The 20,799-nt window shown below is 36.6% G+C and overlaps 1 protein-coding gene across 9 annotated transcripts in view; it reads left to right on the top strand.

Moving 5' to 3' along the window:
* PIAS2 (protein inhibitor of activated STAT 2) overlaps positions 1–20,799 on the top strand; it is a 92,627-nt gene that overhangs the window by 55,606 nt on the left and 16,222 nt on the right. For all 9 annotated transcript variants that reach the window (XR_009566539.1, XR_009566540.2, XM_030867852.2 and 6 more), the window contains 3 exons: positions 3,792–3,952; positions 15,375–15,508; positions 17,994–18,165. Coding sequence is in view for 7 of the 9 variants with exons in the window: in XM_030867852.2 (XP_030723712.2) it covers positions 3,792–3,952; positions 15,375–15,508; positions 17,994–18,165 (467 nt within the window). In the remaining 2 variants the exon portion in view is untranslated. The remainder of the gene's footprint in view (positions 1–3,791; positions 3,953–15,374; positions 15,509–17,993; positions 18,166–20,799) is intronic.

The following is a 20,799-nucleotide window of genomic DNA, read 5'->3' as shown; positions in this document are numbered from 1 at the left end:
GCTAGGTGGGTGCCCCAGGATAGAAAAGAAAAACAGGTTTGATTTTATGTCTTGTTTGATTCTGACTCAAGATTTTTTAAAAAAAGGTACCGCTTCTACAAATAGTTTGGAACCACTGATTTGAGCCATTTTTGCTTATACCTACTCTTTCTTTAGACAGATACTAATTAGTCTATAATGAAGTAAAAATCAATTTGGATACTACCTGCTTAATATTTGATTAATAAAAAAGCTGCATTACGGTGTTAGATACCATTTTATTCATAAAATCAATACATTTCAAAACAGTGCCATCATCTGACTAAATAGAATTCAGCACATTCAAATCTTTTTTTATTAACATTACATAATCAGTATTAGGAAATCGTTAGGAAATGGTCAGATTTTGCCAGTTAGTAATAAATGCTTTTTTAACTTGGGAAATGTTCATTAGCTCTTGTAAGACACTAGAGTAGCATTAAATTTAGGATCAGCAACTTTTGTAGTCCTGAATGTTTTTGTTTCTTTATGCTGTGGAAATTCTAAAGCAGTTACAGGAGAGATGAGAATGGCATAGAAGAGGAAGAAAAAGGAAAAAGCAGCAGATTGCAAATTGTGGCCCAAGGGTACCTGGGGATCCCTGAGACTCTTTGAAGAGGTCCAAAAAGTCAAAACTATTTATTATAATACTAGGACACAGTTTGTCCCTTTCTTGCTCTCATTCTGTCATGAGTAGACAGTGATATTTGATAGGGGTTACCTGACAGGGGCTGATGTCATTACTCTGATGGCTGATGGAATGTGTACTTGTGTATTCTTGTGTTTTAAAAATGTCTCTTAATTTCTAATACAATAAATATTGGTAAATACAACTTACATACATATAAGCTCTTGGAGGTTCTCAATTTTGAAGAGTGTAAAGGGATTCTGAAGCCAAAAGTTTGAGATCTGGTTGCCTAAAAAAACCGTAGTAGGTTGAGTTAGATAGAACATTATTTTAAAGAAACAAATCCAAAAAATTGACAAATAATGCCTACTTTATTATACAGTTGTTCAAATAAACAAAAGAGAAAATTTTAAATTACTAAAACCTATTCAGAAGTAACATTTTAAATAATATGATATCTTTCTTTCTAGATTTAACTCTGTTTATAATCATATGTATGTTTATTGGAAAAAACTGTATTGTGCTATATATACTGTTCAGTGGTTTACTGTCTTTAAATTAATGGTATATCTTAAATATATTAATATGTCTAGATCTAATTTTAACCACTCTAGGTATTTTGTTGAATTGGTATGGTACAGCTTATTTTTTTCACCTGTTTTTAGTGATTATTTGGGTTGTTTACAAACATGGATTATGTAAAAAAACAATGATGGAAAATTCCTAAATAAAACACTAGCCAGTAGAATCCAGTACTCTTTTTCAAGGATAATATGTGATAACAAAGGGATGCCTCTTAGGAATGCAAGTATAGTTTTATATCAGAAAATCTGTTGAAATTATCTATAATAATAATTGAAAAGAAAAATTCTCTGATCATCTCATTAGGTGCTAAATAGATATTTAGTCAACATCCATTCCTATAGAACAAAAACTCTGAGCAAAGTAGGAAATGGTAGATAAGTAAAACCAAAAACTACCACCATGTATAATGTAAAACTAGGAACGTCTTTATGAAATTGAAAAATACTTGGATTTGTGTTATAGCTCTAGCAACTGCATCTTAGTGATTGTATTGTTTTTAGCCTCTTGTAGCCTCAGCATCTTCATTTCAGAAGTAAATATATAGATACTAGTCCTTTTGGAGTCATGGGGTTGTTATGAGAATTGTATGAAATTTACATAAACGTCTTTAGCATGCTGTAAGGTTCTACATTACTTAAGGGATAATTTGTTATTAAAGGAAGGGAAAATATAGAGGGAAATATCATAGAAGAGAAATTGCCTCACATTCTTTTCTCAGTTTTTTTCCATCTTAAATAGTTAAATTGTGCTGCATACTTGCATGAATCACTGTAACTTCCAAAATCTCTTTTAGAATCCTAGACACTTAGAGGTAGTATGGACTCTGGAGTTAGAGCATCTGTATTCAAATATTGACTCTGCCACTTTCTAACTTTGTAATGTTAGTCAATTTAGTTAGCTTCTTTTTGCCTATTTCCTCATTATAAAATGGGGATGATAATATATATCAACTGTATAGTGTAGTTGTTAGGTTAAAATGTAAAGTGTCACGAAGATTAATGTAAAGTATTCAACATGATACCTTAACATGTAGGTACAACTATATAAGCATTAGTTACTGCTATAATGATGAGTTGGATAATTATTTTCTTTTTAAATTATAAAATAACCAAATGTTCATTTTAGCAGAAAGAAATTACAGATAAACCAAAAGAAAAAAAAAAAAGGAAAATTCTAAAAATCCTACCCCTCAGGCAGAGTTAACAGTGTTATAGTTTAGCTGTGACTTCTTCTAGACTTTATAGTGCAAATAAAGAAGTCTTTCCTTCTTCCTTTTCTTTCTCTTTGACCCTTACCCACTTTCTCCATTCATTCTACCATCTGGCTGACAAATACTGAGCATAGGCTGCGTGCTTGGTACTGTGTTGTGACACTTGGATTACACTGGTGAACAGTGACATAGACCTTGTGGGGCTTAGAGTGTAGTCGGAGAAACAGATTTTCTATCAGAACAAGAGAGCTGGTTATAAACTGAGATCTTTTCTATAAAGGGAGTATACAGGGAGATTCAAAAGGCTCTACAGAAAAACTTGATCTGATCTAATCTGGATGCTGTATATGTCTTGATGTTGGTATTCCTCTACCAACTGGAATAAGAATTGAACAGAGTACTAGGTTATAAGAGTATATTGAAACATCAACGTATGCGCTTATACAAAAGTGAAAAAAAGTATATAAAAATGTATTTGCAATTCATATCACATACATGAGGCTGATTAATATAGGTAACCAAAGATAAATAACCAAGTGGAAAATGAGAAAAGGTTATTAATAGACAGTTCTTGGAAACACAAATGACCCTTAGAAGTAAAAAAAAAAAAAAAAAAAAAAGCAGCAGCAGCAGTTCAACTTCACTTATAATAAGAGAAGTGTATTCCAAAACTACAATGGGGTACTTTTCACCTATCAGATTGGCAGCGGTCAAAGGATTCAATAGCGCTATATTGACAAGGTCAAGGGGAACCAAGCACATTAATACATGTATATGTGTAAATCAGTAGGTAACCTCTGTGGAAGATAGTTTGTCATTGTGACAAAAATCATACACTTTTTCTTTGACTCAAAAAGTTTACTTTTAGGAATTTATCCCATAGCTATTTATTGCAGTATTATTTGTCGTGATGAGATTGGAGACAGTTTAAATGTAAGTACAGAATTGTGTGAATTGCACACCACCGTATCTGGGAATATGTTTTTTAAAATACACATTTGATTATGCATAGAACATCTGTGAAAGGACATGCAAGAGATGGATAACAGTGGTTCTCTCTAAATAGGGGAAGAGATGAGAAAGAGACATGTTTTCATTGTATATATATCTTTTCCTACCTGTGAATTTACAAGTTTTACCTACTTTCAGAAAGTGAGATGGTCTTTTAAAAATTATAAGTCCTTCAGTGAATACAAATAAAATATATAGCAATCTTGATGGAAATAAATACTGGTTTTAGTTTCTTTTTCATTTTGTTAGTCTCGTATGACTTCTTCACATTTTTATGACTTTTGAGGCTTTGTTCTCTTTTCTGAAATGATTTCCCATGTTGTCTTCCCTGTCCTATAGTTAGGAAAAATGAGGCTGACAATCCCATGCCGTGCAGTGACTTGTACACATCTACAGTGCTTTGATGCTGCCCTTTATCTGCAAATGAATGAGAAGAAGCCCACCTGGATTTGTCCTGTGTGTGACAAAAAAGCTGCCTATGAAAGTCTAATTTTAGATGGGTAAGTGTATCCCAACATAATAATTCTACTTAATCTTATTTCTAAACTGTAGTTAGTGGCCCTTTTATCTTTATAATATTCTTTGTGTTGGGGACAAGAGGGTGAGTAGTTTCCTTTTATTTTTGCTTTTCATGATCATATTTCATTGTCCATAGGAAAGGGTAAAATCCACTTAGTGATGTCATTTTGCTTACCTAGAACTTCTTGAAGAGCAACCAGGTCTGTGTAAAACCGCAGAGCAAGTGGTAGGGTAGATAGAGTTGTGTTATGCAGCTGTTAAGTTTAAAACTAGAATTCACTTTCAGGTTTTTCTGACTCTGGAGCCCAAACTCTTAAGTATTATCTCTCATGTCATATTGCATATGTCAGAATTAAGGAAAATGATATAAACTAATTATTAGTAAATGAGGTACCCTTTTTTTCCTGTAACACTGTTTAAAAAAATTGCTTATATCATCCATGCACCCCTATTAACATTTAGGAAATACAGTTAATGAAAAGATTAAAATAAAATCATCAACATCCCACCCTATGGTGATGATTTTGTTATTGATGTATTAAAAAGATTGAAATCACTCTTTGCATAATGATGTGTATATACATCATGATTTTCACTCTGTAGCGTGAAAAATATCCTAGATCTTTAAAGATACTTCAGCATTTTTTTCAGTTTGAAAAGAGTATTACTGTAGAGAGGAATGAGACAATGAAGAGTGATGGGACTTTTCTCTCTGTAAACTTTTACTTTTTAACTTACTTTGAAATAATTTCAAACTTAGCAAGAAGTTGCACAGTAGCACAATGTGTTAGTTGTTAACATTCTGCCATATTTGTTTTGTCACATTCCCTTTTAATGTGTAGGTATTTTTGGTGTGTGCATGTGTGTATATAGAGAGAAAGAGATTACTATTTTCAGAAACCTTTTGAACCATTTGAGAATTAAGTTGCATATGTCATGTCCCTTTGCCCATTAATATTTTAGGGTATGTTTCCTAGATACTTGATGTTCCACTGTGGGTACATTACTAATCATTTAAGCGGTTTTTTTGGTTTGTTTGCTTGTTTGTTTTCTTTCCTCTTGGGTTGGCCAAAAAGTTCCATAAGATCTTATGGAAAAACCCAAACGAACTTTTTGGCCAACCCAATATTATAGCCTACATGGTTGCCACTCCTTCTGTTTTACCTTGTGATATGAACATTTTTGAAGCTTTTGTTTGCTCGTTTAGACAGGGTTTTTTCCCTTAAGCTCTTAGAAATTGAAATGCTGAATAAAAGAGAATATATAATTTTAAGACTTTTACTATTTATTACCAAGATGCCTCCCAGGAGGAGTAAACGATTTTACGCTCCTAGTTGTCATTTCACTCTCCTGCCAGTAGTGTATTGGAAGCCCACTTCTCAGTCTTCTTACCAAGCTTATCATATTAAATCTTATTTTTAAAATGCCTTTACTAGTTTTCTAGTTGAAAAGATGTCTTATTGTTTTGATTTTTATTTATTGTAAGAATTATCACGTTATCAATAATTATCAATTATTATCTTCATCCTTATATTGGTTGTTATAATACTTTTTATGAATTGTCACTTAATGTTTTTTTTCCTTTGTGGTTCATCTTTGTCTTACTGACTTATAAATGCTCATTATATACTGAGGATATTAATTTCTATGTTTACATGTGCTAAATATATTTTCCCAGTTTGCCTTCTGATTGTATTGTGACATTTTTCTCATTCAGAAACTTTAAATTTTTATTCCATCAAGTCTGTCTCTTCATTTTGGTTTTTCTGTCTTTAATGTGTTTTAGAAAGTCCCAGAGATTTTATATGAGCATTCACTTGTTTTTTTGTCAGGTACTTTTAAGATTTCATTTTTTTTCCCCTTCCATTCATGCCGTTCTTTATTCCATCATTCATTCCTTCACGAATTCATTCAATATAATACTTATTAAATACTGGCTGTGTGTCAGATACTAGATCTAAAATGGTAAACAGAGCACTTCCAGAGTGGGAGACAGTAAAGAACTGCATATTGTGTTAAGCGCTATGAAGGTAAAGAATGGAACTATGTGAAAAAATTGGGGATAGGGGAGAAACTTTAGGGTAGCGAATAGGTGATCCCATTACTCCACCCTTCCACCTGAAGGTTGGTCAGTAATCTCACCAACACTTAATGAGTAATCTCTCCCATGAGCTTAAGACACTGCCTCCATCATTTAAAACATTTTTTGTACTCAAGTGTCATTTCTGAACTGGTATTTGTGCCATTGATCAAAGTATTGGCCAGTACAAAACTATTTTAATTATTGGATTTCTGTTATTCATTAATATCTCTTAGGCCTATGTTTCAGAATTTTCTTGACTTATTACAGTTTGCCATATTCACTTGAATAAAAGCATCCTTAAATTACACAAAGAAATCCTGTTTGGATTTTGATTGGAATTATGTTTTTCATATAATTAGGGAAAATACATATTTAAAGTATTACATATTCTAATGAAGGTAGCATTTTTCCTTATTTGTTTTTATCAGTTTTATCGAGATATAAGAACTGCCCATATTTAAAGTGTACAGTTTGGTACATTTTGACCCAGTATACACCTGTAATATCATTATAATAAGATAATGAATATATCTGTCCTACCTAAAGTTTTCTCATGTATCTTCCTAATCTCTTTCTTTCACTGTATCCTCAGTCAAACACTGGTATGCTTTCTGCTGCTACAGATTGTTTTGGATTTTCTAGAATTTTGTATGAATAGAATCATAAAGTGTCTGCTTCCTTTGTCTAGCTTATTTTTATTCAGTATGCTTGCTTTGAGATTTGTCCACGTTGCTGCATGTACCAATAGTTTTTTCATTTTTATTCCTGAATAGCATTCCATTGTACAGATATCCCACAGTTTATCAATTCACTTGTTTATGCGTTCCTTCTGGTTTGGGGTTCTTGCAAATAAAGCTGCTAAGAACATTCATGTCCAGGTCTCTGTGTGGACTGATGTTTTAATTTACCTGGGGTAGGTACTTACGAGTGGAATCCCTGGTCACATACTAGGTGTATGCTTAATTTTTTAATAAATTACCAAACTGTTTTCCAAAGTGGTTGTACTCTTTTATATTCCCACTAGCAGTATATGAGAGTTCCAGTTGCTCCACATTCTCATCAACGTTTGGTATGGTTAGTTTTTTAAATTTTAGACAGTCTAGTGGTATATGGTGGTACCCCATTGTGGATTTAATTTGCATTTCCGTTATGACTGTATTGAGCATCTTCTTGTGTGTTTATTTGCCATCTGTGTGTCATCTTTGGTGAAGTGACTGCTTAAACTTTTGCCCATTTTTCAGCTGGGTTGTTTGTTTTTCATATTACTGAGTTTTGATAGTTCTTTATATATTATGGATGTAAGTCCGTTATCAGATCTGTAGTTTGCTAATGTTTTCTGCCATTTCCTCTTTTCAGTCTCTTAATAGTGTCTTTCAAAGAGAAAAAGTTCTTGGATTAAGGCCAGTTTATCAAGGCTTTCTTTTATGTACTGTGCTTTTGATATCATATTAAGACATTTTTTCCTAACCTAAGGTCAGAAAAATTTTCTCCTTGCTTGCTTTAGAAGTTCTGTAGTTTAATTTTATACTTAGATCTGTTATCTACTTCAAGTTAATTTTTGTATATGGTGTGAGATAAGAAGCAGGGTTTTAGCTTCATTTTTGTTTTTGGCAAACAGTCATGGAGTTGTTCTGCCACATTGGTGAAAAGATTGTATTTTCCCCATTGAATTGCCTTTGCACCTTCTTTTCAAAAATCAGTCGGCCATATATATGTGGATTTATCTCTGAACTTTGTTCCATTGATTTGTCTATATTTATGTCAGTACTGCACTGTCTGGAAATCAGGGTAATGTGGGACTTCTAACTTCATTCTTTTTCAAAATTATTTTGACAATTGTACATATTTTGCATTTCATTGCATATTTTAGAATCAGCTTGTCAATTAGAAAACAAATCTGGGTTTTTGATTTGTATAATGTTGAATCTATAGATAAGTTAAGGGTGAGTTCACAATATTTAGTCTTCTGATCCATGAACATGATATATATCTATTTAGTTAATTAGGTTTCAGTATGTTTGGTGGTTTTCAGTATATAGGTCTTGTATGCTTTATGTCAGATTTATCCCATTGTTTCATATTTCTCATGTGGTATTGTTTTTTATATTTTTAGTTGTATTATATAGAAATATAGTTGATTTTTGTATGTTCTATCTTGAAACCTTACTAAATGCGTCTTGTAGTTCGAATAGCATTGTTATAGAACATAGGATATTCTGTACAGGCAGTAATATTTTAGGAATAAAGACAGTCTTACTTTGTCCTTTTTAATCTGGATGCCTTTTATATCTTTGTCCTGCTGTCTTGAACTGACTAGTCTGTTGACATGATGATTTGCATTGATTGACTTTCAAATATTAAACAACCTTTCATTCTGGAGATGGATCCCACTTGGTCATGATTTGTTATCTTTTATATTTATTGTTGGGTTTGTTTTGCTAAAGTTCATGAGAGATAGTGGTCTGTTGTTTTCTTGTTTTGTCTTTGTCTGTTTTTAGTATCAGAGTAATGCTGGCCTTATATAGGGAGCGGGAAGTAGTGGTATCATGAATCCTCAAATATTTGGTAGCATTTCCTAGTGAAGACATTTGGGCCTAGAATTTTCTTTGTGGTAAAGTTTTTACAAATGTCTTTTTTTTTTCCCCCAAATTTATTTATTTATTTATATTTATTTTTGGCTGGGTTGGGTCTTTGTTTCTGTGCGAGGGCTCTCTCTAGTTGTGGCAAGCCTCCTTTATCAAATATAAGGTGTCCATATATGCGTGGGTTTATCTCTGGACTTTCTATCCTGTTCCACTGATCTTTCTGTTTTTGTGCCAGTACCATACTGTCTTGATTACTGTAGCTTTGTAGTATAGTCTGAAGTCAGGGAGCCTGATTCCTCCAGCTCCGTTTTTCGTTCTCAAGATTGCTCTGGCTATTCAGGGTCTTTTGTGTTTCCATACAAATTGTGAAATTTTTTGTTCTAGTTCTGTGAAAAATGCCAGTGGTAATTTGATAGGGATCGCATTGAATCTGTAGATTGCTTTGGGTATTAGAGTCATTTTCACAATGTTGATTCTTCCAATCCAAGAATATGGTATATCTCTCCATCTGTTTCATCTTTAATTTCTTTCATCAGTGTCTTATAATTTTCTGCATACAGGTCTTTTGTCTCCTTAGGTAGGTTTATTCCTAGATATTTAATTCTTTTTGTTGCAGTGGTAAATGGGAGTGTTTTCTTGATTTCACTTTCAGATTTTTCATCATTGGTATATAGGAATGCCAGAGATTTCTGTGCATTAATTTTATATCCTGCTACTTTACCAAATTCATTGATTAGCTCTAGTAGTTTTCTGGTAGCATCTTTAGGATTCTCTATGTATAGTATCATGTCATCAGCAAACAGTGACAGCTTTACTTCTTTTCCGATTTGGATTCCTTTTATTTCCTTTTCTTCTCTGATTGCTGTGACTAAAACTCCAAAACTATGTTGAATAAGAGTGGTGAGGGTGGGCAACCTTGTCTTGTTCCTGATCTTAGTGGAAATGCTTTCAGTTTTTCACCATTGAGGACGATGTTGGCTGTGGGCTTGTCATGTATGGCCTTTATTATGTTGAGGAAAGTTCCCTCTATGCCTACTTTCTGCAGGGTTTTTATCATGAATGGGTGTTGAATTTTGTCAAAAGCTTTCTCTGCATCTATTGAGATGATCATATGGTTTTTCTCCTTCAATTTGTTAATATGGTTTATCACATTGATAGATTTGCGTATATTGAAGAACCCTTGCATTCCTGGAATAAACCCCACTTGATCATGGTGTATGATCCTTTTAATGTGCTGTTGGATTCTGTTTGCTAGTATTTTGTTGAGGATTTTTGCATCTATGTTCATCAGTGATATTGGCCTGTAGTTTTCTTTCTTTGTGACATCTTTGTCTGGTTTTGGTAGCAAGGTGATGGTGGCCTCGTAGAAGGAATTTGGGAGTGTTCCTCCCTCTGCTATATTTTGGAAGAGTTTGAGAAGGATAGGTGTTAGCTCTTCTCTAAATGTTTGATAGAATTCGCCTGTGAAGCCATCTGGTCCTGGGCTTTTGTTTGTTGGAAGATTTTTAATCACAGTTTCAATTTCAGTGCTTGTGATTGGTCTGTTCATATTGTCTATTTCTTCCTGATTCAGTCTTGGCAGGCTGTGCATTTCTAAGAATTTGTCCATTTCTTCCAGGTTGTCCATTTTATTGGCATAGAGTTGCTTGTAGTAATCTCTCATGATCTTTTTTATTTCTGCAGTGTCAGTTGTTACTTCTCCTTTTTCATTTCTAATTCTATTGATTTGAGTCTTCTCCCTTTTTTTCTTGATGAGTCTGGCTAGTGGTTTATCTATTTTGTTTATCTTCTCAAAGAACCAGCTTTCAGTTTTATTGATCTTTGCTATTGTTTCCTTCATTTCTTTTTCATTTATTTCTGATCTGATTTTTATGATTTCTTTCCTTCTGCTAGCTTTGGGGTTTTTATGTTCTTCTTTCTCTAATTGCTTGAGGTGCAAGGTTAGATTGTTTATTCGAGATGTTTCCTGCTTCTTAAGGTGGGCTTGTGTTGCTATAAACTTCCCCCTTAGAATTGCTTTTGCTGCATCCCATAGATTTTGGGTCATTGTGTCTCCATTGTCATTTGTTTCTAGGTATTTTTTTATTTCCCCTTTGATTTCTTCAGTGATCACTTCATTATTAAGTAGTGTATTGTTTAGCCTCCATGTGTTTGTATATTTTACAGATCTTTTCCTGTAATTGATATCTAGTCTCATGGTGTTGTGGTTGGAAAAGATACTTGATACAATTTCAGTTTTCTTAAATTTACCAAGGCTTGATTTGTGACCCAAGATATGATCTCTCCTGGAGAGTGTTCCATGAGCACTTGAGAAAAATGTGTATTCTGTTGTTTTTGGATGGAGTGGCCTATAAATATCAAGTTAAGTCCATCTTGTTTAATGTGTCATTTAAAGCTTGTGTTTCCTTATTTATTTTCATTTTGGATGATCTGTCCATGGGTGAAAGTGGGGTGTTAAAGTCCCCTACTATGAATGTGTTACTGTTGATTTCTGCTTTTATGGCTGTTAGTATTTGCCTTATGTATTGAGGTGCTCCTATGTTGGGTGCATAAATATTTACAATTGTTATATCTTCTTCTTGGATTGATCCCTTGATCATTATGTAGTGTCTTTCTTTGTTTCTTCTAATAGTCTTTATTTTAAAGGCTATTTTGTCTGATATGAGAATTGCTACTCCAGCTTTCTTTTGATCTCCATTTGCATGAAATATCTTTTTCCATCCCCTTACTTTCAGTCTGTTATGTGTCTCTAGGTCTGAAGTGGGTCTCTTTTAGACAGCAAATATATGGGTCTTGTTTTTGTATCCATTCAGCCAATCTGTGTCTTTTGGTGGGAGCATTTAGTCCATTTACATTTAAGGTAATTATCGATATGTATGTTCCTATTCCCATTTTCTTAATTGTTTTGGGTTCATTATTGTACGTCTTTTCCTTCTCTTGTGTTTCTTGCCTAGAGAAGTTCCTTTAGCAGTTGTTGTAGAGCTGGTTTGGTGGTGCTGAACTCTCTCAGCTTTTGCTTGTCTGTAAAGGTTTTAATTTCTCCATCAAATCTGAATGAGATCCTTGCTGGGTAGAGTAATCTTGGTTGTAGGTTGTTCTCCTTCCTCACTTTAAATATGTCCTGCCAGTCCCTTCTGGCTTGCAGAGTTTCTGCTACAGATCAGCTGTTAACCTTATGGGGATTCCCTTGTGTGTTATTTTTCCCTTGCTGCTTTTAATATGTTTTCTTTGTATTTAATTTTTGACAGTTTGATTAATATGTGTCTTGGCGTATTTTTCCTTGGATTTATCCTGTATGGGACTCTCTGTGCTTCCTGGACTTGATTAACTCTTTTCTTTCCCATATTAGGGAAGTTTTCAACTATAATCTCTTCAAATATTTTCTCAGCCCCTTTCTTTTTCTCTTCCTCTGGAACCCCTATAATTCGAACGTTGGTGCGTTTAATGTCCCAGAGGTCTCTGAGACTGTCCTCAGTTCTTTTGATTCTTTTTTCTTTATTCTGCTCTGCAGTAGTTATTTCCACTATTTTATCTTCCAGGTCACTTATCCGTTCTTCTGCCTCAGTTATTCTGCTGTTGATCCCATCTAGAGTATTTTTCATTTCATTTATTGTGTTGGTCACTGTTGTTTGTTTCACCTTTAGTTCTTCTAGGTCCTTGTTAAATGTTTCTTGCATTTTGTCTATTCTATTTCCACGATTTTGGATCATCTTTACTATCATTATTCTGAATTCTTTTTCAGGTAGACTGCCTATTTCCTCTTCATTTGTTAGGTCTGGTGGGGTTTTTTCTTGCTCCTTCATCTGCTGTGTGTTTTTCTGTCTTCTCATTTTGCTTATCTTACTGTATTTGGGGTCTCCTTTTTGCAGGCTGCAGGTTCGAAGTTCCTGTTGTTTTTGGTGTCTGTCCCCAGTGGCTAAGGTTGGTTCAGTGGGTTGTGTAGGCTTCCTGGTGGAGGGGACTAGTGCCTGTGTTCTGGTTGATGAGGCTGGATCTTGTCTTTCTGGTGGGCAGGTCCACGTCTGGTGGTGTGTTTTGGGGTGTCTGTGGACTTATTATGATTTTAGGCAGCCCCTCTGCTAATGGATGGGGTTGTGTTCCTGTCTTGCTAGTTGTTTGGCATAGGATGACCAGCACTGTAGCTTGCTGGTCGTTGAGTGAAGCTGGGTGCTGGTGTTGAGATGGATATCTCTGGGAGGTTTTCGCTGTTTGATACTATGTGGAGCTGGGAGGTCTCTTGTGGACCAGTGTCCTGAAGTTGGCTCTCCCACCTCAGAGGCACAGCACTGACTCCTGGCTGCAGCACCAAGAGCCTTTCATCCACATGGCTCAGAATAAAAGGGAGAAAAAGTAGAAAGGAAGAGAAAGAGAGAGAGAGAGAGAGAGAAAGAAAGAAAGGAGGGAGGGAAGGAAGGAAGGAAAAAAAGAAAGAAGATAAAGTAAAATAAGATAAAATATAATAAAGTTATTAAAATAAAAAAATAATTATTAAGAGGGAAAAAAAGGGACGGATAGAACCCTAGGACAAATGGTGGAAGCAAAAGTATACAGACAAAATCTCATACAGAAGCATACACATACATACTCACAAAAATAGGAAAAGCGGAAAAAATCATAAATCTTGCTCTCAAAGTCCACCTCAATTTGGGATGATTCGTTGTCTAAAGGAGGGAAGGAAGGAAAGAAAGAACGAAGATAAAGTAAAATAAAATAAAGTTATTAAAATAAAAAGTAATTATTAAGAAAAAAATTAAAAACAAACGGATGGATAGAACCCTTGGACAAATGGTGGAAGCAAAGCTCTACAGACAAAATATCACACAGAAGCATACACATACACACTCACAAAAAGAGGAAAAGGGGAAAAAATAATAAGTCTTGCTCTCAAAGTCCACCTCCTCAATTTGGGATGATTTGTTGTCTATTCATGTATTCCACAGATGCAGGGTACATCTAGTTGATTGTGGAGCTTTAATACGCCCTTCTGAGGCTGCTGGGAGAGATTTCCCTTTCTCTTTGTTCTCACAGCTCCCAGGGTTCAGCTTTGGATTTGGCCCCACCTCTGCATGTAGGTCGCTGGAGGCGTCTTTTCTTCGCTCAGACAGGACTGGGTTAAAGGAGCCGATTCAGGGGCTCTGGCTCACTCAGGCCGGGGGGAGGGAGGGGCACGGAGTGTGTGGCGAGCCTGTGGCGGCAGAGGCCGGCGTGATGTTGCATCAGCCTGTGGCGCACTATGCGTCCTCCTGGGGGAATTGTCCCTAGATCGCGGGACCCTGGCAGTGGCGGGCCGCACAGTCTCCCCGGAAGGGGGGCGTGGATAGTGACCTGTGCTCGCACAGGCTTCTTGGTGGCAGCAGTAGCAGCCTTAGTGTCTCATGCCCGTTTCTGGGGTCCGCGCTGATAGCCGCGGCTCGCGCCCGTCTCTGGAGCTCCTTTAAGCAGCGCTCTTAATCCCCTCATCTGGAGCACCAGGAAACAAAGAGGGAAGAAAAAGTCTCTTGCCTCTTTGGCAGCTCCAGACTTTTCCCGGACTCCCTCCCGGCTAGCCATGGCGCACTAACCCCTTCAGGCTGTGTTCACGCCGCCAACCCCAGTCCTCTCCCAGAGCTCAGACCGAAGCCGGAGCCTCAGCCCCCAGCCCCGCCCGCCCCGGCAGGTGAGCAGACAAGCCTCTTGGGCTGGTGAGTGCCGGTTGGGCTGGTGAGTGCCCATCAGCACCGATCATCTGTGCAGGAATCTCTCTGCTTTGCCCTCCGCACCCCTGTGGCTGCGGTCTCCTCCACGGCTCCGAAGCTTTCCCCCTCTGCCGCCCGCAGTCTCCGCCCACAAAGGGGCTTCCTAGTGTGTGGAAACCTTTCCTCCTTCACAGCTCCCTCCCACTGGTGCAGGTCCCGTCCCTATCCTTTTGTCTCTGTTTATTCTTTTTTCTTTTTCCCTACCCAGGTACGTGGTGGTGGTGGTGGGGTTTCTTGCCTTTTGGGAGGTCTGAGGTCTTCTGCCAGCGTTCAGTAGGTGTTCTGTAGGAGTTGCTCCACGGGTAGATGTATTTCTGGTGTATCTGCGGGGAGGAAGGTGATCTCTGCGTCTTACTCTTCCTCTATCTTCCCGGAAGCCGTGAACCCAATAATTTTTATGTTTGGTTTATGTGTTATGTTGCGGGTTGTGTTTTTTTTTTTTTTTTTTTTGGCTGCGTTGGGTCTTTGTTGTGGCATGTGGGATCTTTTTTTTTTTTGCGGTGCATGGGCTTCTCTCTAGTTGTGGAGTGCACGTTTTCTGTCTCTAGTTGTGCTGTGTGGGCTCCAGGGTACATGGACTCTGTAGTTGGTGGCACGTGGGCTCTCTTGTTGAGGTGTGCAATCTCAGTAGTTGTGGTGCACAGGCCTAGTTGCCCGCAGCATGTGGCTCTTAGCTCCCCAACCAGGGATGGAACCCGTGTCCCCTGTACCGGAAGGCGGACTTACCAGCACTGGACCACCAGGGAAGTCCCTGAGGGTGGTTTCTTTACTGCCAATCCCCGCAAGAAGGTTCCAGGTGTCTATTTCTGTTTAATCACTGATTTTTAAGATGATATTCAGTAAGTCACTTAACTCTTCTGTTGCCCGTTAAACAGCTAAAGCCTAGGGCCAAAACAAACAAAAAGCATTACTTTTGTCTCCAAGGTAAAATGTGTTACTTTATTTCACCTTTGAACAGAGCCATTTGATTCCATTTCTGTACTTCTTACTTGGTTTTTAGGCTTTTTATGGAAATTCTCAATGACTGTTCTGATGTGGATGAGATCAAATTCCAAGAAGATGGTTCTTGGTGCCCAATGAGACCGAAGAAAGAAGCTATGAAAGTATCCAGCCAACCATGTACAAAAATAGAAAGTATGTGCAGAATGGCAGCAGAGAGCAAAACGATGAGACTTGTGTGATGTTATCGTTAACTTTGGCCATTAGAGCTACCATTTGGAGCTCAGTTTGCTCACTTTATCTTTTGATCATCTATTACATATGTAATTTCTCCCAAATGGTTTTTATTCTTAAGTGTGCTAAAGTTTATACCACATTATAATCAGTTTTTTCATAGTATATTTTTCATATATAAAGTAAATAAAACAATCACCTAAATCATTTTATTATTTTTTATTGAAGTATAGTTGCTCTACAATATTATGGAAGTTATAGGTGTACAGTGTAGTGACTCACAATTTTTAAAGGTTATACGCCATTTATAGTTATTGTAAGATATTGGCTATATTTCCCGTGTCGTACAACACATCCTGTAGCTTATCCTATAGCTAATAGTTTGTATCTCCTGCTTCGCCACCCCTGTAATAATGCCCCTCCCCTCTTCACTCTCCCCACTTGTCACCACTAGTTTGTTCTCTGTCTCTGTGAGTCTGCTTCTTTTTTGTTATATTCATTAGTTTGTTATATTTTTAAGATTCCACATATAAGTCATATCATATAGTATTTGTCTTTCTCTGTCTGACTTATTTCACTTAGCATAATGCTCTCCAAATCCATTCATGTTCCTGCAACTGGCAAAATTTTGTTCTTTTTTATGGCTGAGTAATATTCCATTGTATATATTAATACATATATATACCACATTGTCTTTATCCATTCATCTGTTGACACTTAGGTTGCTTCCATATCTTGGCATTTGTAAATAATGCTGCTATGAACATTGGGGGTGCATGTATCTTTTCGAATTAGTGTTTTTGGTTTTCTTTGGATATATACCCAGGAGTGGAATTGCTGGGTCATATATGGTAGTTATATTTTTAATGTTTTAAGAAACTGCCATATTGTTTTCCACTGTGGCTGCACCAGTTTACATTCCTACCAACAGTGCACAAGAGGTCCCTTTTTTCCACATCCTCTCCAACATTTGTTACTTGTGTTCTTTAAAATCATTTTAATATATGGTGCTTGTTACAACATGAAAAATTATAAATGACATTTCTATGGACACTTATTTGGAACTTTTCATTTTAAAAATTATAAAAAATTATTTATTTATTTTGCACACTGTGCAGCATGCGGGATCTTAGTTCCCTGACCAGGGATCGAACCCATGTCCCCTACATTGGGAGCACGGAGTCTTAACCACTAGACTGCCAAGGAGGTCCCTCAGAATTACTTTTAGAGCACCTGTTGGAGGAACCCCAGGTGGAGGCGTGGTTAGAGAGGCTGTATCATCCATTAATGGAGGGTGGGGGAAGATGGTCATAGGTTAGTTGGTAAAGAAGTGAACTAATTGTTTCCATTGCCTTGTGGGAAGAAATTTGACTCTTGCCTTGGTTACCTAGGAATTATACTCAACCTTCAACTCCCTGTGCTGTCTACCCTGAGTGGGGAAAATAAAGGCTGTTTGAGAAATTGAAACTGATAGGTGAACTTAGTTTCTTTTTATCTGGCATAGTCCAGTCACTGCATTTGAGTTTTGTGCTGACTATATTTAACATTCTAATAATGTAATGAATAATAGGCATTCAGAGTAAGAAGAGAGGAAAAAGTAAAGGATTTATGTCAATATTAATCATTCTCCTGTGATTGTTACTGAACCTATGGGTGGAATGATCAGGGTTTTCCTCATCCTTGAGAAAAGTAGTGATTTAGTTAATTAGTTGCTGCTGCTTTTCCATTATCAAGTAGCATGCGTTTTCTACTAAATAGATTGTAGTAGAATGGTGAGTCAACTCACCACTCTTTGAAATGGTGAGTTAACATATCATGTGAGACTATTGTAGTGGGCAGAAAGGAGAACCTAAGTAGATAGCTGGTAAGAAAAACTTTAAATGTCTGAGTAACTTAAGTGAGATGTTTGGGTTTTTTTCCACTTATCAAGGTGAAAATTTTATCAAGTTCTTGCTTATGGTGTAGAGCTTATATATTCTTTGATGTGAGCACCACTGCTTTGCTAGATAGGAAGTATGATTCTGACTTAACCCTACCGCATGTCTGTGAGAATACACAGCCAGTAAAGCTACATACTCTTGTCCATGGCCAGAGACCAGCCCCTTAACTCCGGATGTCTGTGTATAACATGAGTCCTCACCTAGGGAGACAGCGTGAGGTGTAGGATCTGTGCAAATCTGTCGCAGTACTGGGGAGATAACGCGGAGTGTGCCATCTGAAAGAGGCTTTCGCTTCTCACAAGGCATAGCGCTCACCCTGTCTCTCTAGGTAAGCAGTCGTTTTATAGACAGATGACTGGAGTTAGAGAGTTGGTCTCTGTCCGTGGGACAGAGTATGGGCTTTATTGGCTGTGTATTCTCCAGGATGTGCTACACAGTTAAAACTCTTATGGTTAGAGCTCGTGTTACACCTTTGACTTTTTTGCCCCTCTGTTCCCTACTTGCAGCTGCAGGTGTCCTCAGTAAGCCTTGTTCAGTGACTGTAGCCAATGAGGCAAGCAAGAAGAAAGTGGATGTCATTGACCTAACAATAGAAAGCTCTTCTGATGAAGAGGAAGACCCTCCTGCCAAAAGGAAATGCATCTTTATGTCAGAAACACAAAGCAGCCCAACCAAAGGGTTTGTTAATTTATAGTTCACTATTGTTTATTACACTTGGAACTAACTATTCTTGGGATAAGTTTGTAAATGTCTCTTTGAGAGTTGCATAACCATATAGGGCTATTTTAATTTGCCTTTTGTTCAGTTGAAATATTTTCAAGTGAGCACGTTGTTTATAGGAAAGCAAATTTTGATGAAGAATATATTCCCATCTTTGGGAAGTGAGAGTTGAAATCTTCTCATGTCTAAATATTTATTTCAAATTTGATACTTTTTGTTATTTTCTTGAATCTATTTGGAAGGAGTAAATTTGGCATCACAGACCAACATGAGGAAGCCGAGTGTGTGGAATTGGGAATTTGACAAGTGTAGATTCCAATTTTGACACCATTGCTTACTCATTCTGTGATCTTGGTTGAAATATTTAACTTGTTTGAGCCTCCTTTTCCTGTTCTGTACAATGGGGTTAAATAATGCCTACCTCATAAGATTAAATTCAGGTTTCAATAAGATAATGAAAGAGCTCAGCCTCAGTGTCAACCACATGGTCATTGTCTCAGTAAAAAATTGATTGCCTTCCCTTCTCACCCTCTCCAGGGCAAAATATGGGCTAGTAAATGCAGTCTAGCGTTTATTTATGAGTCATCTGGCAGAAGCTGTTGCTGACATATAGTGAGTGACAGGTTTGAGTATTTAGCAATAGGTGCTTCTTAGAGATTTTGGAACCTGCAGGAAAGTAGCAGCAGGTTCTCTTGACATCCATGAACATATTGTTTCAAACTTGAGTATGCCAGCCTTACCTTTTGGCTTCTCATAGCACTTCTTTTCTCTAATGGCTTTATTGGGGTATAATTTATATACCATAAAATTCTCCCATCTTAAGTATTCAATTGCACAGTTCAGTGATTTTAGTAAATTCATAGGGTTGTATAGTCATCATCACAATTCAGTTGTAGAATATTCTGAACAGCCAGTAAACATCTCTCATGTTCATTTGCACTTAATCCTGATGCACACCCCAAATCTAGGCAGCCATTGATCTTCTTTTTATCTCTATAAATTTGCCTTTTCTAGACATTTTATACAAGTGGAGTTATATTCTCGGTGCACTTTTGAAACATTCTTTTTTTATAGTTACTTTTGAAACCAGGAGAATTAAACTTTTTGTGCTGCCTTCTTCACTGTTAAAATGCTTATATTTCCAGATGTGATTTACGTATCACAGTAAGGGTATTTTTTGTTTGTTTGTTTGTTTTTTTAGTGGAACAGAAAATGGAATAAGTATTTCAAGTGGGATTTTTGGGGGGTATGCTGATCATTTATTGTTCCTTTCAGACAATTTGTTTGGCACTTCTAGCATTTAAATAATAAAAAATGAAAATGTAATTTTGAAATGTTTACTAAAGTGGAGAATCATGGGAATGAATACTTAGATGTGGTATTTCCAGATTTTACTCTCTAATGAAACTCTTTAGAATATGCTGGAAAAACATAGGTTGCACAGTATTATAGTTAGATGGTTTCCTGCCAGGTTGAAGGGTTGTGCGTAGTGATATGGACTCATGAGTTACTGTAATCATAGAGGGTGTCTCTGGTGGCTCGCCATAAGGGTCTACCCTCTATGTTCCTTTCGCACATTTTTACCAATACTTGATGAGGACTTAGAACTGGAGGAGTGGCACGTACATTGGGTGACAATCTTGAAATGACTTCAACATGCAGAGGAATCAGGACAGTTCACACCTGCGGTCAGCTACCGTAGAGATAGACGTAAGTCTCCTCATCGAGGTTAAAAAGAAAATAAAAACTAACATTGTGAGTATAAGGTAGAAACTTTTGACTAAACCAGCAACACATGAAAATTTTGGTTTAAAATGTCTGTAAATTGCAGCTTCCCAGCTCATTCCACAAAATTGACATAACTCTTAATACCCTAACTAGACTTACGCATTAACAGCCAAAAGAGAAGAACCATTATGAAACAGGAAGTTAGGAAGTTCAGTGAAAATTCTGAATTCAGTCTTAGTAAATTATTTAATAATACATTAAAATGACATTCATTACCACCAAGTAGGGTTTATCTAAGAATGCTTTATTGTTAGGAAATACATTGATAAAATGGATCTTGTCATAGGACAAGAAGTCAGCCCTCTATATCCATGGATTCAGGTAACCATGGATCATCATAAATACCTGGGGAAAATTTTTTTTTAAGTTCCAAAAAGCAAAATTTGCTCTTTGCTGCCAGCAACTATTTACATAGCATTTACATTGTTTTAAGTACTATAAGGTAATCTAGAGATGATTCAAAGTATATGGGGGATATGCAAGTACTACACCATTTTATATAAGGGATTTGAGCATCCATGAGTTTTGGTATCTGTGGGGGGTGGGAGAGTCCTTGGAACCAATCCCCTGTAGATACCAAGGGATGACTGTATATAGTCATTTTAATAGATGATGACATTCCATAAATTAATGGCCATTCCTGATAGAAACTCTTTGAAGTGTCAGAATTCACTTAATGGTTTGAAGGGTTCACCACTTGAGCTGATTTGTTCTTAGACTGCATTAATAAACGAAGCAGTGTCCAGGATACATGCGCATGCCAGTTTTGTTCCATTTTAGGCTAGAAAACTTTCACTTAGACGA

This window comes from Globicephala melas, chromosome 13 (genome assembly GCF_963455315.2).
Source record: "Globicephala melas chromosome 13, mGloMel1.2, whole genome shotgun sequence".
NCBI lineage: Eukaryota > Metazoa > Chordata > Mammalia > Artiodactyla > Delphinidae > Globicephala > Globicephala melas.
This window is presented reverse-complemented; position numbering and strand designations above follow the sequence as displayed.